The following is a 20,387-nucleotide window of genomic DNA, read 5'->3' on the forward strand; positions in this document are numbered from 1 at the left end:
CCACTTTTTTTGTAGAAAAAAATACAATATATATATATTTTTATTTAGCAAAAATATAGATTTATTGTCATGTTATGATGAAACACTAAAAAGCAACAACTGTTTTCTGGCAATGTTTTTTTTTTTAGGAAGAAGAATGTGATGAATTCTGTATTCGTGTACTCTATGTGCTTCATTGTGATGTTCCAGAATGAATAATCCAAATGGGTTTTGGTGTCTGTATGATCCATAGGGGAAATTGTACATGAAGGGGTACACAGTACGCAGTAGCGTAGTGTTCTGGTATGTAAGCTTACCTATGTGGTTGGTGCCCCACTGCTCTTGTTTCACATAAAATGGCCACTGGAGTTATTTAAACACAAGTGTCTGCAACGCTGCACTATTTACATACACACACCCACATGTGTGGTTAGAGGCCTGAGATACAAAAGCGTTTGATTTATTGTCAACTTACAGTGCATCCTCAGTGATCCCTGCTCCCCCTCCCTGTCGCCGGCAGAGGCCACACCGCCGCCATCGTCTGTGGCCTCGGCTTCCGGCTCCACCTGAGCCCAGAATTTCCTGCCACCGCCTCCCGGACTGAGGCTGGGCGGCTGCGCGGAGAGGGCGGGGCTGTCGGGCTCCTCCGTGCCCTCGCTGGGAGTCAGGCTGGTCTTGTCCAGGCTCTCCTGGTAGTCCTGGGGCTCTAAGTTCCAGAGCCCCCCCTCGTCCTCTCCCTCAGACCCCAGTGAACCCACTTGCTCTGCATCCACTGTGGAAAAGAAGCAGGACGGATGTGAGGAGCGTCATCATATACTGTATACCCATCATATACAATATTCCCAAATGCTGTCATTACAACTTATGCATATTTATTGTAAAATATTGCCCAAAAAAAGCACCCTATACATTGCTGACTCACTATCCGTGCATTTTTCCGTAGGGCCAAAGAAAGTTGCGAGTGCCAGCATTTTCATAAAAAAAAAAAAGGTGAGAAACACTATTGAATTTGATATCGCCAGGATGGATGGGAAGTCTGCATCAACAATAACTTCCATTCATTCGTCATTCAGTTGTTTTACATTACGTGTGTAAAACTATTATTTCTCTATGAAAATGGATTATTTTGTTTTAATATTTTTGGGTGTCTGGACCAAATTTACTGCATTAACATTAGTTTCTATGGGGAAAATTGCCTTGTTTTTGGTCAAACCTTTTAGAATAAATTAATAATAAAAAGCAAGATACCGCTGTAATAATTCATTCATTCTATAATTTTCTTTGCCGATTGTTCTCCGCTGTAATACTGTACTGTATATCATTTTTATATTATATTTAAAATGTTATTTTATGAAAATTTTAAAATGTAATAATAAAAAAAAAATTGCTCTATACATTTTTTTAAATTTACATTTTAAGATGAAAATTTAAAAAAAAAAAAAAAGGTTGACACACATCCATCCCATCTATTTTCTATGCCGCTTATCCTCACTAGAGTCGCGGGTATGCAGGAGCCTACCCCAGCTGACTTCGGGCGAGAGGCAGGGTACACCCTGGACTGGTCGCCAGCCAATCACAGGGCACATATAGACAAACAACCATTCACACTCACATTCATACCTATGGACAATTTAGAGTCACCAATTAACCTAACATGCATGTTTTTGGAATGTGGGAGGAAACCAGAGTACCCGGAGAAAACCCACGCACACACGGGGAGAACATGCAAACTCCACTCAACGAGATGCCCAACGGAGATTCGAACCCATATTTACCAATCTCCTGACTGTGTGGCCAATATGCTAACCACTTGGCCACCGTGCGGCACGATTGACATGCCATTAAATTAGTTTTTTACTAAACTAGACAAAAAATTGTATATACTTATTAAATGATATAAAATATTTTATTTAATTCAGTTTATTTTAAATCAAATCAAGAAAAAAAAAACAAGAATAAATATTAAAAAATGCTTGACAAAAATAAAAAATGTTAACTAAAACAGAAAGGTAGTAGTATAAGTATTATACAGTGTTCCCTCCTTTATCGCGGGGGAAAGGTTCCCAAAATAGTAAGTGAAATCCGCAAAGTAGAACTTGATTTTTTACAATTATTTTATATGTTTTAAGGCTGTAAAACCCCTCACCATACACTTTATACACTTTTCTCAGACAGGCAATAACATGAATGATCAACCTTAATGATCAGCACAAAAAACTATTGTTTCACTCACGCATCTTTCTCTCCTGTGACCGTGCCTTTTCGCTCTGCCGCCGTTCCGCTGTACTGTAGCGTTTTTGTATCCTTGTCAAAACTTACTGCTGCAGACGAAGCGAAGATTCATTTACAAGCTAGCAAGCAAGCAAGCTAGCGATGACACTGGACACATGGCAGGACGGCACGAAGGAGATTGATTGACAATGGTCTACAGCCAATCAGGGCGCAGAAAACAATGAGAGGGGAAAGAGATAGACACTCAACTTCACAATGCAATTCTTCTTAAAGGGCCAGGCTCGGCCTGTAACAGCGTTCATACGCTGTAATAAATAATAAAGCACCAGAAAAAGCCGCAAAACAGCAAATCCGCAAAAGTTGAACCGCAGTAGAGCGAGGGAACACTGTATATAATTATTATATAATCTTATAATAACAAAAATACAATGATGATATGATCTAAAATATATATTTACATTACAAAATGTAAAGTTCAGTATTAAAATATCACTATCTTTATGATTATTCAATGAATTCTTTCTTGGTCCATTCTCCGCTCTTTAAATAATTTAACTTTTTTTCCTGCTTATTACGAAAAATACATAAAAATGATTCATGATCATGCGGTAGGCATTTGCCACCCAGCCTATTGTAATGCTGGAAACAATATAGAGAACCGAAACTAAACAGGGGAAAAACACAAGCAGAATAAAAAAAGATGACTACATTTTCAACAGTACTGCATTATGGCTTGTTTTCAGTTTGTATTTTTGTGTTGAGGGGCTGTGGTTTGTCATGAGCCAAAAACACATGCATACATTTTGGGGCGAACACACCCAGGAACTGCAAAAATGTGCAAACTATCAGACATCTTCCAAAGCCATCCATGTCGAACTTCACAATAATGTGTTTTATAGACACACTTTTATGACAATGACAATAAATTGCTGCATTCGCTGGCCACACTTTACATCTAAAAAAAATATTTAATTAAAAAAAAAGACAAGTAGGCTTCAGCTTGTAGCACTAGATGAAAATGCAGCTAAAACAACATTTCAATTTTTATAGTAAGCACAAACACGGTCTGCAAATGCGAAAAGAGCACACAAGTGTGATCTAAATTCGTATGTTCCTATTGATGAATGGAGTAAATCATCAGCAGGGCAGATAAGTCACAATAAGAGGGCAAGATCAATAGCACGACTGTAATTTAACATTTAAATGACATCCTTTATGGCCAGACTGCTGCCGACATGAAGAGCCACAGTTCATTTTCCCATGCAGAAGACAATAAATGACAATCACAAACACATGCACGGGATTTCAGCAGTTGGCTCTTGTTTTGCAAAAAGGGCTTTCCATGGGGGCCGAGGGTTCCATCTCACTGATTTGCTTGGCGATATCCAATCACAAGCACCTAATCGCGGCTTAAGTAGATTGAAATGCAACCTCAGACACTGATATGCTACTGCTTTTTTTGTTACTTGAAAAAATAAAGTACATGTTAATGTTTTCATTGGTTTTTGGAGCTGCTATGATTGAGCCCTGTGAACTCTGCCTAGCAACAAGCGGCCCGTGAAGCCATGTGCCCAAGAACCTTGTTGTGGCTTAGCTATAGAAATTCAAGTTCATGCTATCCAATATGGCAATTTTTTTACCAGTTTATTTCATATACTGTATAAACGACACTGAGGTACAAAAAAAAAAAAAAAGGTAATGACAAGAGCAAGGCCTCAGACTGACCTGAACCAGGAAGTGAAGGACAGGAAGAGGAAGTGGGGAAGAAGATAAAGGAGACACACCTGAGAGGAAAACAAGATGGAAGTCAGGGACAGCAGTAAGAGAAAAGCCATAAAGGGTAACATAAAAAGTATTTCAACATTTTTTTGTTTTTGAGATACATTCCCTGTTTTTTGGTTGTTTTTTTCCCCAAGGCCAACCAAGGCTTGGAAGCTGCCTTGGTTGAAGTCTGTTTCAGTTAAGGGCTAAAAATCTCAATAATTCCTCTTCTCTGACCCAAATGTGCTATGCTAACACTCTTACACAAGCACATGTTGACACGTAACCCTCAAAAACCTTGAAATATGGAAAAGAAGTGGGATTTAGCTTTGTGTTGTTGAGAGATGTTTCATGAGGTTAGGGCTGAGAGCTGAGATCATGACTTGCAGTTCTCTACCAAAACGCTAGGAGGCAGTGTTTTCGAGAGTGAGTAACCACAACACTTGTTGACTAGCCATATACTGTAGCTTCCTGTATAGTAGTAGTAGTGAACAACGGCAACTTAAGCAACATCCAGATCACCGATATAGATATCCATCCATCCACCCATCCATTTTCTATACAGCTTCTCCTCTTTAGGGTCGCGTGGGCATGCTAGAGCCTATCCCAGCTGACTTCGGTCGACACGCGGGGTACACCCTGGACTGGTCACCAGCCAATCGCAGGGCACCGATATAGATAATGGTGCATAATAGTGTGCCACCTTTCACTGGCGGTAACAGCACTATAACGTTTGGAATAGTTATTAATTACGGTATCCATTACTGGAAAACAATAACAGCGTTATTTTTTGTCCAAAGTGTCCAAAGTACGGCCCATGGCTGTTTTTTATTGGCCTTCGGGCACGTTCTAAGAGTCCAATTAAGACAGAAAACAAAAAAAAAAGCCCAGTAAAAACGGATAAAAGAGCAGTATATTTACAAGAATACAAGTCATTATATAAAAAAAAAAGATAAACCGCACTTTTTTTCCACTGGTAAGAAGCAAAAAATCGGGGTGCGGTTTATACACGATGACAGGTCTGTGACCAGACACAGAAATTGACTACAAGTCCATTTTAGAATAGCCGTCTGTGGGTCAGACAGTTGCTTTGACTTTAACGCCCTCTGCTGTACAGTTGCTGAAAATGCTAGTGTATGCAACTAACTTATCTGACGGCTGTCTGTATTTTCACACAGTGAAACGCTCTCTATATACACTGAAGCTAACCTAAGCTTCCATTAAAACATTGCAAATGTAAAATACAATACAACGTTGGAGTTTATTCAAATTCACACTGAAGTTACACACTGTGTTATGTACAATACATGGATAACTGATCCGCATACGCATGCGCATGCGCAGAACGCCGCTCTATCACCGCTCGCGTCACTGCTAAACCAACATTCGCTACCATTAAATCAAGGCTAAAGCAACGCTGGCTTCAGCGGTGCACCGCTAGGACAACACCCGTGTTTTCTATTTTTTTTTCCCATTTTGTGACGAGCATTGTCGAAATTCGGCCCCCTCTTTCTACCGTTCAAGGGACGCTACAGCAAAGTTCGGGCGGTGTGACCGGGCCTGTACCCTCTCAAAATGCCACGACAATCTTTCACCGCAGCGTTCAAACCCTCCGTCTGCCGGTATGCAGAAGAGTTTGGGAACCGGGCAGCAAGACGGCAGCACGGTGTGGACGAGTCAGTCATCCGGCGTTGGAGAGCGGACATCATCGGCAAGTTGACGGCAAACTTTTCTTACATGAATTCCATTGCAGATGAATTGATGGACGGCAGATTTCTCCTTTCTTCTTTTTGAAATTGCTTAGTACCTTTACGCATGTTGATTTGAGATGAAAGAGTTGGCAAGCATTTATGAACTAAAAATGTTTTTTCCCCGGCGTGAGCCTGAAAATGGGGGTGCGGTTAATACACGGGTGCGGTTTATACACGGTGCTTTACGGTATTCACAACAAAAATTATTCATCATAAAATTATGAGAAACAAGCAAAACAAAGAAAGTTGCAATTTTAGGTTGGGTAAAAGATATAATATTACGATAATAAAGTCAAAGTATTATGAGAATAAACACATAATATTACAGGAAAAAATGTACGAGAAGAAAGTTGAAGGAAAAATGAGCAAAAAAGTTCATACTAATAATACGCGTTGTCACCGCTAACACAAAGCTCAGATTCAGGCTTTGTATTTCTGCATGGGTTGTACATTTTCTAAACGTAAACATGGCCCCTGCATCCTTTGATTTTTCAGTACGCAACCCTCTGTGGAAAAAGTTTGGACACCCCTCTGTTAGTTGGTGACACCCTTCATAAGCAGAACCTGACACAGGTCAGCGTTAACTTGCTCTAACGAGGTCGGAAATTAGTCTGAACTTGTCGCAAAGACGAATGTAGCCGAGGTGTAACAGCAGGATGTTCAGGGCGCGCCCCCAGGCCCTCAGAAAAGAACACGTCTGGTCCGGATTAGCGTAAAATTGGCTCTAATTTCCCCCTGCTATGACAGTGAATGACATCGGCCCATTTGAAGCAGCACCGCGCCGGCATGGCTTTCATTATCTGCCTTGTTGATTTATTTATTTGGATAGCGCGAGCATCCTTCAAATAGCTGCTTCTTTGTTTGGCCTTTGAACAGCGCAGGAGGTTTGAGTTTGTGTGCGAAGGTACAAAGGACTTAGTGCTGATCAATTCATGCAGCGTGAGGCTGACTGTGGAAGATGTTTTACTTATATGTGGGCTGGTAAACACACAATAAGTAGAAAAGAGGAGAGTATGCTACAAAGTGTGCAAGCAGGGGAAGACCGTGACTCATATCGAGAGCGAGCTTGAAGAACACTGCTGCTTCATGCTTGATGAGCTTGATCACAAACATCTCAAAGCACCTCAAAGACCCTTCAGCTTAAAAAAACCCCACGATTGGAAGCATGTGATCCATGCAGTTTATTTGCCTCTAAGCAGTCAGACAGTAAAACAAATAAAGGATGAAAATCTACATTCGCTACGGAGGAATGGCATTTTATATTTTTTTTTAAATGCAAACCGCAGCAAAGCAATTTAACTTAAGGTCAAGGAACATTATTTAGATTTTATGCCGACTGAACAGAGTCAACAAACTGGTTCTACGGCGCGTCCACACAGAAATTGTTTATAAGCCGGAAGGCATAGACTGTACAGCACACACGGCCAGCTACGGTTTATTTTACAGTGCGCACATGTGATCTTACATTGCAATCATGTGGTGTGCAATAATGACCCAGAAATTACCTTGTTTGTTTCTTTTCTGGTGTTAAGCGACAACAAGTGGCTTTAAACACGCTGTGTTTAGTAAGCCGACCAAACTAAGTTGTAGACATTCAACATTTGCAAAGAAAATTGCTTTTCTTCACGTTCCTGTTCGACACAAACCAGGTATCTCCAAATGTCTTTTTTTTTAAACTGTTTTAACGTCATTTAGCAAAGCCCAAGCTATAAACTGACTTGTGTTGCAGTACAAATCTTGTATCTCCAAATTTGGGGTGTTTTTTCCCATTTTAACACTGTTGAAATAATGTTTAAATAAAGTTATTTCATACAATCCAAGCTAACTACATAGATGAATTTTTGCAATACATTGCCATCCGATAAAAAGAATACATAGTAACGCATTTAACATTCTCCAACTGCCTTTTTATAATGTATCTCCAAATTTGGGACATTTTTCTCATGAAATAATGCTTAACAGCATACTCCAGGCAAATGTTTTAAATTGCAGTATTTATTTATTTATTATTTATTTATTTATTTATTTTTTATAAATCATGTATCTCCAAATTTGTGACTGCTCTTCTAAAAAATGAACTACAACCCATTTAGGAAACACCAAGCTGATTCTTTCAATTTGTTAAAAAAAAATAAAAAAGTCACGGTTCAACAAAAAGCATTTATTTCCAAATTAGTGTGATTTTTTTCCCCTCTTTAAAAACACCAAATTTGATCATTTATGAAACACCAAGGTAATTCTTGACATTTGCAAGAAGCACAGAAGCACAGCACAGAGTTTTATTCTTAGCATTTAATTCTTTACACTGACCTACATTTTTTATTGTTGCTGTTATAATAAAACGCATGTAAAGTAATACCTTGTTGATCGCATTTTAATAGTCCAGATCTGACCATGATAAGTGAATTATAAGTGCAAATATTTTTGTAGTACGAGCATAGAAAACCTGTTGACAATCTTCTAAATACAGTTTTTAACATTATACTGTAAGAGCCCTCTAAACATGAAATAACACCCCATAGTCACCTTTATACTCCAATTACCCAACATAGCAGACAAAATAAGATTCACGCCCGTGTGTGGCGCAGTAAATGTGTTCCGGACATGTGGAGGACAGGAAGTGACGTCCGGGGTTCAAAGTTGAGTGGATTACGGCCGCAACAATGGCTTGTTTTATTATTAGGATTATTATTAAGATTATTACGCTGTTACTATTGTGCCTGTCGTGAGATAATTCACACCTCCAATAAAAGCCTGTGGTTCCAGCGATCAAGTCTGGTGTTTGTGTGTCTCACCTAACATTACAGTAACATTACTGACACCTGCTGACCAGTTTATAATACTACAATTTACAATTTGAATATGTCTTCTTGATGCCTTCTATTTGTATTGTGGTTAATTTAGCCATTTTTATGCTTGAAAATGCATAATTTAGGCAAAAAATATGTAACATTTGCTTAAATATGCATATGCTTTGACTAACAAAAGCTTGATGTTAATGTTTACTGTTAAGCTTGATGTTAATGATCATGTTTTGACTAGTAAAGCTTAAATATATTGTGTGGCGTACCCCAGGGGTCAATTCTGGGACCAAAACTGTTCAACCTATATGTAAGTGACATCTGTAAAGTCACAAAAGATCTCAAGTTATTTGCAGACGATACTACCGCATTTTGTTCTGAAGAAGGCACGCAAAAGCTAATAAAAAAAAAAGTCACAGATAAAATAACTATACTAAAAAGATGGTTTGACAAAACAGACTATCCCTGAAACTAAGTAAAACTAAAACAATGTTATTTGGTAAACGCAGAAAAGATATTTATGCGCAAAAACTAATTGACGCCATAAACATTGACAGGATGAATGACAATACATTTCTAGGCGTTATAATAAGACGACAAAATGAGTTGGAAATCCCACATTAAAAATATACAACATAAAGTGGCAAGAATTACTTCCATTCTGAATAAAGCAAAATACTTTCTGGACCAAAAATCACTCCATATTCTCTACTGTTCTTAACTTATTGTGTGGAGATATGGGGAAATAACTATAAAAGAACACTTCACTTACAAACTGCACTACATAAAAGGTCAGTTCGAATGGGCCATAATGCTGGTTATAGGAAACACACATACCCTTTATTACTGAAATCACAGTTATTAAAATTTGTTGACCTGGTAAACAGCTAAAATTATGCATAAAACAAAAAATAACCTGCTACCCAAAAGCATAACACAATTCTTCTCATCAAGAGTGGAAAAATATGATCTATCTATAGTAAAAAATGTAACTTAAAAGACTTATACTCGCAAAAAGGCTAAAAACCCGCGGAATTGTGGAGTTACCTTATGGTGCGGATAGCGTAGAGAACTCCAACAATGCACTAAAATGAGCGATCTCAAGAAACAGTACAAGCAGTTGATGTTTCCAAAGTATAACAAAAGAAGAATCTTGAACCACAGGAAAATACATGTATAATACTATGTCATATGACAACTGCACTTACTCCTTATTCTCCATTTCTTATAGAACTATCTGAAGTATTAAATTGCTTGTACTCACTCATCATCCAAAAATGTATGTGTCAACTATTAACGTCTTCATCGATTATTATTATATATTTATAAAATTTATTTATATTGATTTGCAAACCTCAACACATTGTTATTTTGCTTTATCATTTTCTTTTGTTATTTCCAAACTGGCAAAGGTCACATGTTGAATAGGAAGTGGACAAATGTACTAGCAGCTGATGAAACAAAGCTCTGCTTCTTCCTACTCCTTTTGGACATGTGAACTTGTGAATTGTAATATGTGATGTATACCAAAGTAAAATGTATGTGTGCATGGCTCAGGTCAAGGGTACCCTTTACGGTGTTCAACTTCACTTGAGTATCGAGGAAAAGGCTTCTTGAGACGTCATCTGTACTTCTGTGTAGAAGGTGTCGGACGTTTCGCTCCTCATCCGAAGAGCTTTGTCAGCAAACTAATAAGTGCTGGTAGCTTAGGCCTTAAATACAGTAAGAGTGGGCGGAATTGGTGTGCCAACACCCTCCTCCTATTGGTTCGTTACACTAAGCCTGGGCGGAGCAGTGGTATAATCCTATCCTGTTATTCACACCTACGATAAAAGGGAAGTGTCGCTCCCTGAATTGGGTATGAACGACTCTGATACTGGCTTGTTAGCATCTATTGTTCTGGCTCGACTGAGAGCCTACACAGACGCTTCACTTGAGTAGTATTTGAAATTGTTGTTCTAACAATGTGTACTATCCCTATCACTCTGACGTTTATAGAGTGAGGAAGTTTACCAAACCATAAATTAAGCCTGTTCATGTTTTTATTTTGCGCTAGCACGGCTATGTTGTAAAAAAAAAAGTGTCTATATTTGGCCATTGAAGTGTTACATGTCAAGCATGTCTACTTTTGTTGTGAAATTAACAATATTTTCTCTGATAATTTTGTCATGATTTCTACTTAGAATTAAAGAATAATGTCTGAAATTGGTTACTAATGTGTTTTATTCAAATATTCTCAGTGTAAAAAAAAATAACTGTCGTGTAATCATTAGTGAAAAGTACATTACATTCGTGTCCGCCAGCCGATGAAAATTTTGAAGAACATAATTCCATGGAAAAACAAACCCCATGATGATTACAATGGTATATATTCATGGAATAATTACTCAACTCTGCAACTAAAGTGATTTTTTGTGTGTAAAAGAGTAAAATAAGATTATTTGAACAAAAGTCTAACACACCTCAATTTCGTGTCCGGCCAGTTATGTACGTACACTTGGAGCTCACAGCGTAAATTGCGTATTGCTAGTAAATATTGAATTAGAAAATAAAAAGTGCCTTCTTGGGCCAAACAATACTTGTGTCCTTCCGCCGGTTATTCGCCAAATACGCGTTCAGCAGGGGAATGCTTCACCGTGTCCGCCATTTTGTGTTAGCGTAATGTACGTTCAGTCACGACCTCGGCAGCATCAAGCAGTATCATTCAATTCGACGAGCAATCTGCGGTTTAACAACCATTGTCAAGTCTAAGGTAGGATTTTTTCATTTTTATATACATTGGAGAAGATCTTTATGCACTTTGAAATGATTTTTTTCATCGGGTGAGTTACAAATTTTGTGTTTATCGAGCAGTGTAACTCGTTTTGACAGCCGTTTTTTTTTACCTCTCATAGGTCGCGTTCGTGTCGTGTGCACGAAGCGCCGAAAAAAAACATGCGAAGTGGGCAAAATTATTAATCATTACTAGTCGGTTTTACTTACTTTTATCCGTCGTATTATATGTCGTTGACATTTATCCGAACCAAATAAATTCTAGTGTGTTCGCTGAGAAATTGCTCCGTATTTAACCCGGAAGCGATCGGCGTGTCCCTCATGGGAGGTCAAAGATCGCCTTGTAATTTTGTCTTTAGCATGATAATTCAAGAACCACTCACTCAGTGCATTTCATTGAATCCTGGCTCATGTTGCCACAGTGCTGCAATGATTAGCTTATATTGTGGAGTTGATAGGTCAAAGTTGGTCATTACAGTCTTAAGAACAGCTGATGGGATTTGTAGTCTTTGTAGTGATACAACAATGGCATGGTAAGGACTGAAGGTCCATTTTCCTTTGCCATATTTTCAGAGCTTTAACTCAAGATCTAGATTTGTCACTTTATTTACTTTATGATACTCTCTCAAATATAAGTTACTTTTCTAACAAAAGTCAAATCTATGCAGAGATAACAGCATAAAGTCGACACCGAGTTATGTGCATTACATTTAAGAAAGAGTCAACTTCGGAGGGTTGCTATGGGAAATGGAAGATGTCTCGAGCTCTGGTATGTTGGGTGTGTGTTTTGCAATGTTTCAAGTTGATAACATTACCAAGGTCTATCCACCAGTTTGAAATTTTACCCAAAATGTAACATTTGGACAAAATGTTCAAATAAAATGAAACCATTATCATTAAATAGCAGTCAACCACCAAACAGCATGATTTATTAATGAATATATTTTTTAAAAACCGTGATAGAGTGAAGTCGCAAAATTCAAACCGCCACGTGGTGAGGGATGACCGTACTGCCAAATTTGTCAGTTTTCTTTTTAAAGCTAATTCTTTCCATTTATACAAAATGCAGCAAACCAAGTACTGTACCTCTAAACCAGTGCTTCTCAAACAGTGGGGTGGTCCCCCTGGAAAGGGGCACGGTGAACTTTCAATGTTTCCGCAGACCTGCCAACATGTACAAATTTACCATACTCAACATGCAATTTGGCTCTTGGGTACACTAGTATGCTTCACAGCTCTCCATTTTGTTGCATTTTCCTGGTTTCAGTTTCCGGTTATATCTGTATTGTACAGATAAATAAATACATATTATCAGTTTCCCAACAGTTCCTGTATTTCAAATCGAGGGGACGTGAAAACATTTCTGTCCCATGGGGGGCATGAGAGAAAATAATTGAGAACCACTGCTCTAGACTATAATTCCAAATATGTGCAGTGATCTATATTTTTTCAGATTTGTATTTTTGTAAATTTTTTATTCATGTATTTATTTACAGTAAAATATATTAGAGCTGCAAAAATTAATCAATGATTAATCGATTATGCAATTAATCAACAAATATTTTGGTATTGAACTGATTGTTTTTTTATTTTAAAATGTAAATATCCTGACATTTAAGCCCCTCAGTTGTCAAAATTTTTAATTTCTTAGACATCTTTGTGTTTTAGGCAACACAAGCTAGTCACACACTTCAGCTTTGACTTCGGAAAACAGTGATGGATATTTTTGCCTCTTTTCCAAACCAGTAACTGTTTGTGTTTGCTTCATATTGATTTGGTTCATCTGGGGCTCAAGCGATTAATCGACTAAGAAAACAATCATAAATTGCAGCCCTAATATATATATTTAAAATGTATTTCACTTCTTCTGTTCAACGTCAGCGCTTTCAGAAAACTTTAAAAATTAAAATGGCTTCCTTTACCAATAGATGAGGCTAAATATATGCAGCAGCATCAAAAGAAAGTCAACTCTTGCTGTTTTGGAGTCAATAATTCACCACATGAGGGTCACAGACGCGCTCTACAAAAACAAAAGTGCAGGAAGATGATTGTTATCGTTCTTGTCTTACTTTGTTTCTTAGTGGAGCATCTCACACCCAACGTAAATCCATATTCATGTGCACGCTTGGAAAAAATGCCTCCTGATTACATATATTATTTTGTGACATGACATTGAGAAATACTCACTGCGGCCGCTCTTTGAGTCATACATGCTGAGTGACATTGGTGCAATGACTCAGGCGACGGCCACAACCAAGAGCAAAACACCTCCCACCTGGTCTCCATCTTTGCAGCCATGAGTGACGCTTTGAATTTTTTTTTTTGAACAAATAGCACTAAGAATGAGAGAGTAGCAGGATAAATAGCCGTGAGATTTTTTTTGTGAGTGCACTCAAAGAACACAAAATATGATCATAAAGGATATAATGTGCCTTGTTTGTTTCATCACAAGCGGCTTTAAACACACTTTGCTGACATTGCGGAACAAGCTATAAGTTGCAGGCATTCAGCATATGCTAAAACCTAAAATAATCTAAGCTTCAAAGTGACCATTTTAACGTTGCTGTCCAACAAAAAGCATGTATCTCCAAAGTTCAACAAAACTCTCATGTCCTGTGGTCTGTCGGTTTTTGTTAATTATCCAACAAAACCGAAACGTACAAAAACCCAAGTAAATTTTCCCAAAGGAAAATTATTCAGTTCCAGACACCAAAAATATTAACAAAAAAAGACATTTTACAGACAATAATTATAGTTTTAGATGCAGAAAACAATGCAAAATATATCAAAATGATGAATGGATGGAACTTATCATTGATGTGAACTTCCAGTACATCCTGTCGATATTGGCGTTTCTCATCTTCTTTATCAAATTGCTCAGACGGGTGGGTTATTTAGCACAGTGGTCCCCAACCGGGTATGGGGGGAAAGGGGGTTAAATTAGGGGGATAAATTAGCAATCTAATTTATCAATCTAATTAATCTTTTTTATTATGTATTGTGTAAAACTAAGACATGAATAACATCAAATTAACAGCACAAGATGAACGCCGACCCACCATCCACCAGTCCAAGTTTTTCCAGAGAGATTATTACATCGCTGTTTGACGTGTGTGGTAAAAGGCAGTGTGCTAGCATGAATTAACTTGAGACAACTTAACTTGGACATTAGCACTCAATAAGTCATCAAATCTTACCTTTATGCATTCCCACATAGTATCAGCATTTGACACCAAATATGAGGTGAAAGAAAAATGGTAAAAATACAGTAGTAGTCTATCTGTGCGTCATGAAAGAAAGTTAGCACACGCACAATGGACATGCGTCAAGTGAGACGGATGCAACAGAGAGAATCCGGCCACTTTTCAAAATAAAACATGAAAAAAAAAATTGAAATTATGGAAATTATTTTTTCTTTCTGTGGGGACCGGTACCAAATGACCGTCTTACTAAATAAAAAATGACAAGTGAGTCACCAACGTCAAGGACAAGCTTTTCATGTTCAACGTGAAAACCAAGACAGTGTACAAAAACCGACAATAAACAAATCATACAAACATTGGGGCGTACAAAAACTGAGGTTACTTCCAAATCTGTTTGACTTTTCTTCTTAAAAATTGCTTAAAAAGCCACTTGGCATACGTCAAGCTAATTCTTTCAATTGCATTGACTTTTTAAAATTGTCACAGAATGTACAAAATCATAATCATAAAGCAGGGCTGTCCAAACTAGCCTAACTAACATTGCTAGCCCGCAGCTAGTTTTTATTTGCCCACGGTACATTCTAGAAAGTAAATTAAACCAAAAAAAAAAAGCAACAGCAACAGTGGAAGAAACGACCAAAAAGGTGTAATCATAGGTGTTAATAATAATATGCTTTGTCACTTATAACACAAAGCTGACACACAGTTTTGTCTTTAAATACATAATAAAACATATATTTTTCAGCTTTTTTATAAAATAAAAGGTATCAAAATGGCCCCCGCATCCTCTGACTTTTCCATATGCGGCCCTCGCTGGAAAAATTTTGGACAACCTTGTCATAAAGGCTATCATTTGCCAAAAGACGACGTGGTGACGGCGATGTTCCCTTTGCTCCTTACTCTGTTTTTGGACCGTGTTACCCCACGGCCATGTTTTATACTTTATCACATGAACGCTGACAGCAAATTGAAGATGAAATGACACCAAAATGACACGTTAACCTGCGGGAATGGTGGGAATGTGATGTTTTTAAGCGATTTATTTTCCTTTTTTTCTGATTTTATAGCATTTCTGTGGCGAGAGAAGAGCAAGCAGAAACATTCTTGTCTAATGATATGTCATAATAGCCACAAACATGTTGACATGAGGGTCTAAGTGAGTTAAAGCAGGCTTCACTCGCTGGGGAGCAACAACAAATAAATACACGACATCTACAGTGTATTCAAAAGTCAGAAAATGGAGACTGAGTGCAATGCAAAGCAAGAAAGGAAAGTAAGACGAAGAGATAAGAGAGTGACACATCAGTGGAGTATTAGAACAGAGGGGAAAAAGACAACAGGGCTGTGACACATTCCACTAATATCTAAACCGCAAGCATGCTCTCTACTTTTAGATGCACTGCTCATTAGGCCATAGACAAGCAGCAGCGCCGCCCAGGGGCAACGTCAGCACAAAATAAACCCAATGTGAATTGATTACATTTTAGACATGGACACACACGTGACACTTTGAAGAAAAGCCTCAGCAAACAAACACGATGTCCATGTTAGTAGAAGTGCATGGTGGGAGAAGATCACAGTCTATCCCGGCAGTCATCTTCCACTGGTTTATGATGTGCAGTACAGCGGTACCTTGGTTTTCATACACCTGACTTTTCCTATGATTTGGTTTTTTATGAAAATTTTGCCCCAGTCTTTGTATACAGTCTTGGTTATCGTTATCGATAACATTGCGCTCAACAAACTACCATTCCATGAAATCGAGTGCCCAAGCAAAGCATCACACCTGAGTGTTGATTCAGTCTCTGTGCTTTTTAAAAAAAAAATCCAATTTATTGAGTACTAAGTATGACTGCTAAATAATCCACCATGGGGCCAAAGATGCCAGCCTGGAAGTGCCAGCACTTTGATAAAAAAAGGTGAAAAACTGTCACTTCCTGTGGTATTGCTTTGCTGCCTCCTATCTGCCTTATGTTGCAGTGCACCGCTGGCCGGCGGGGCGGAAACTTTAGCACACTATATTGCCAATTACCACTGGCTTCTTAAGCATGGCTGAAGCATTCCCTCGTTACCAGATCGCACCTCGGACTCCACCTGCTCTCCGCTCTGCCCGGCTTCGTGGTGTAGTGTACTTTCTATGTTCTGGCTCTTGCTTCATGCTAACGTTATCCTATTCCTGCTCAGCATTCTAGCAGCACCTCGTGTTTTTGTCTAGTGCATTTTTGTGCTACCTGTTGTGTTTCTGCTTTACCTGTAGACTCTTTTTGTATTTTTGTCACTATTTGTATTTTTCCCTCTTACAGAGGACGCTCTTTGTTATTAAATCATTTTTTACACTGAACATTGTCCTCTCTGCATTGGGATCCAAACTCTGGCATGGGCCAATCATAACAAAAACACTATTGAATTCTAGAAAGGTACCTCCCCCGTAAAAGGTAAAAGCGATTTTAAATGTTGTTTGTCCATTCCATTCATCATCTATAACTATTTCACAGTAAAACTGTAATTATTCTCTAAAATATATTTTTTGTTAATATTTTAGGGTAGCTGGAAAAGGTTAATTATCATAGATTTACGTTATTTCCTATGGGAAAAATTGCTTTGGTTTTTGTACGATTCGGTTTTTGTCTGACCTTTTGGAACGGATTACTATCAAAAACCACTGTATTGTCTGTTTTCTAGGGTTGTAACAGTACGCCAATCACAGTTCGGTACGCACCTTGGTTTTAAGCTCGCAGATCTGTTCATGTTTGGTATAGTAAGGGAAGAAAATGTGAAACATAAAACTGCTTAGCTTTTGTGTAAACAGTTTCAATGAGTTTTAAAATGAAAGATAAAAAATGTACGCCTGTATCGTATCACAGTTTCCCAACCTTTTTTGTCTTGTACGCACCTAGAGCCTTTTAGTCATACCATGAGTACCCCCTCACTCATACGTGTTGATAATTCTTCTAAAGTAGAATTTAACACAACTGTTATGACTTTGGTGCAGCTGTGCCACAGGTTATTGGCTCCCTGGGGAAACAAGCTATAGCGCACACATTCCATTTTATTGCCTAGCTTAATATGAAATGACTGAGAATATTTACTTGTCATCTTGGAAATTAGGGCATGAATACATGTACCATTACACCCTTACTGTTCCAGACTAACTTTTATAACTAGGAGCACAGTGGCCCCTAACTTAAAATTTGAGGAGCGCAAGCAGAAAATTTAGGGGCGCACACCGAAATCAACTTTCAATGTTAATATTGACATTTCCTCTCATTTTCACTGTATTACTGATAAATACTATTAACTCCAATACCGCCCTCTTTTCATACACATTGGCCTGCCTTCTCCTTTCTTCCTCTTTAGGAGTCGATGTTGATTGGCAAACTACCTCATTTGCGCGTTGCTGTCAACTACTGGGCTGAAGTGCGGAGCAGAACTTTGTCAGCAACAAAAAATATTCAATAATAATAAACTAATAAATGTGTGTAACTAATTTTGTACTATTTGACACTATCCTGAATTTAATTTGATGCCTGTTTTAGAGTAATACTAATACATGGGAAATTAATTGTTCAATAATATATATTGTTTTGTTGAAAATAACACATTTAACAGAACAACATAAGTAAATAAATCTGTCCTGCTTAAACAGCGCAGTATAAAACAGTATAACTTGACTGTCCAGGTTTATGACAGTGTAGGTGTATCCAACTTCCAGCACTATTATAGCTACTATGACAAAAAGAAAGTTTAGCTGTTTGTGTCTTATGTGACTAGCAACATTTTTAAAGTATTAAAGTATTAGTTATTTACAAAGTATATCTCCCCTCAAAGGTGTGCTCATTGTCTTTATGCTATTTTGTGGTGATTTGTCATCAAATACAGGCATAATGTCTGAATTGAAGAGTTATAAAAACACTAAGAGTCGTAGCAAATATTATTTGGTGTGCTGCTCAAAATCAGAGCAGAGAGAGGAAGTGCAGAGAGCAACTTTGTTAAGTCACTTACAAAAGTAAGTTAGCACGTAGCCCATGAACGTGACACCGTAGCTTCCCTGTAGGACAAAAACGAGCTCCGAAAGAACCACACTGCTTATTTGTTTTTAAGACAAAAAGTCTGTTATCGTGGTGAAAAAAGCTAGCTGCTGCTAGAGAGACGGAAGAAAGTAAGAGCCAGGCAAAATGTCTAAACATAGATGGTACAAAATTCCATCGAATGCGATTGAAACGTGAGCGATCACACACGCTGGCATCGATAGGCTTAGACTGTGACAAGCTGTGGTCAATTGACTCCACATTTTACTATTACAGGGTTCCCTCGCACTATCACAGTTCACCTTTCGCCGATTCGCTGTTTCGCACATTTTTTTAATGCATTTTTTTTTTTTATTACAGCGTATGACCACCGTTACAGCCTGAGCCTGGCCTTTTAAGAAGAATTGCATTGTGGAAAGTTGAGTGTCTATCTCTTCCCATTTGCACCGCCCATTGTTTTCTGCGTCCTGATTGGCTGTTGACCATTGTCAATTAATCTCCTTCGTGCCGTCCTGCCATGTCTCCTGTGCCATTGCTAGCTTGCTTATTTGCTAGCTTGCTTACTTGCTAGCTTGTAAATGAATCTTTGGTTCGTCTGCAGCAATATGTTTTAACAAGGATACAAAAACGCGACAGTACAGCGGAATGGCGGCAGAGCGAAAAGGCACGGTCACAGGAGAGAAATATGTATGAGTGACTTAATCATTTCTTGTGTAGATCATGAAGGCTGATCATTAAAATTCAAAGGTTGAACCTTTTTGAGTGTTTAAACAAGAGGGAAATTGAGAAATGAAGTGTAATGTGAGGGGTTTTACAGCCTTAAAACTAGGGGTGTAACAATGCAAGTATGTGTATCGAACCGTTCAATACACATGCATACCGAACTGTGAGCCCTGTATTGAACAATACGCAGTTTCATATTTATTTTATCAACTTCTCACAGCGCTCTGTGCTGAAAGCTTAGTGTATCTGGGATCAACTACTCTGGCTTAAGTTGCGTTGTCAAGCACAGGGCCACAGAGCTCTGCCTCACACATATCTTGCTGAAAATGTTGAAAAATGAGAAAAATGTTGGCAATTTCAATAAAACTCAAACAAAAAAAGGGCAAGGTCATTTATTTTTTGTATCGAAAAAACATTGAACCGTAACACAAATGTATCGAACTGAACCGAACCGTGAATTTTGTGTATCGTGGCACCCCTACTTAAAACATATATAATAATTGTAAAAAAATTAAGTTGGCTACTTCGCGGATTTCACTTATTGCGGGCTATTTTGGGAAACTATCCCCCACGATAAACGAGAGAAGACTGGACTATTTTTCATTCTCACAGTAATAAGGGACAAAATGCGTCCCTTGTCAACGGGCGTACTTTTATCTGGTCGCACATGCGCGAGTAGATGAAAGATTTACTAGCAATTTCTGATGTTCATTTTCTGATGCCTCTGCAGGGAGGCCCCTGTCTTACATAAATCAGGCATTTATTTTCTCTTTTTCCCATTTTAGCCACGATTGACTAAAAAGAAAAGGAATGCAATACCATTTACCCGATTCACCTGTCCTTTCTGTGGACCAGGAAGTGGACAAACTAGACACACAAACTGGCAGGAAATGCGTTCGTTAATGATTGTCATCAAAGTTCTTGGTCAGCTGTTTGTCGAAAGTGATGAAGGAGACCACATTGACCTTAAGTATCTTTATACAGTAAACATACATGATATGTCTGATTAAGCGGTAACCTGGTGCAGTATTTTTATTACAGTATATCTTCTCAAACTACAATACCATAACAATATAACTTGGCATATATACTTGAGAGTACTCGAAAGCGCAATAGATTTACTATGCACTGAAAAAT

General features: G+C 38.2%; 1 protein-coding gene across 1 annotated transcript in view; it reads right to left on the minus strand.

Annotated features, from left to right (window-relative positions):
- Nucleotides 1-20,387, minus strand: part of LOC129187058 (zinc finger E-box-binding homeobox 2-like) — a 56,716-nt gene that overhangs the window by 11,878 nt on the left and 24,451 nt on the right. The window contains exon 2 of the mRNA XM_054785979.1: nucleotides 455-751. Within this exon, the coding sequence (XP_054641954.1) occupies nucleotides 455-751 (297 nt within the window). The remainder of the gene's footprint in view (nucleotides 1-454; nucleotides 752-20,387) is intronic.

This window comes from Dunckerocampus dactyliophorus, chromosome 8 (assembly GCF_027744805.1).
Source record: "Dunckerocampus dactyliophorus isolate RoL2022-P2 chromosome 8, RoL_Ddac_1.1, whole genome shotgun sequence".
NCBI lineage: Eukaryota > Metazoa > Chordata > Actinopteri > Syngnathiformes > Syngnathidae > Dunckerocampus > Dunckerocampus dactyliophorus.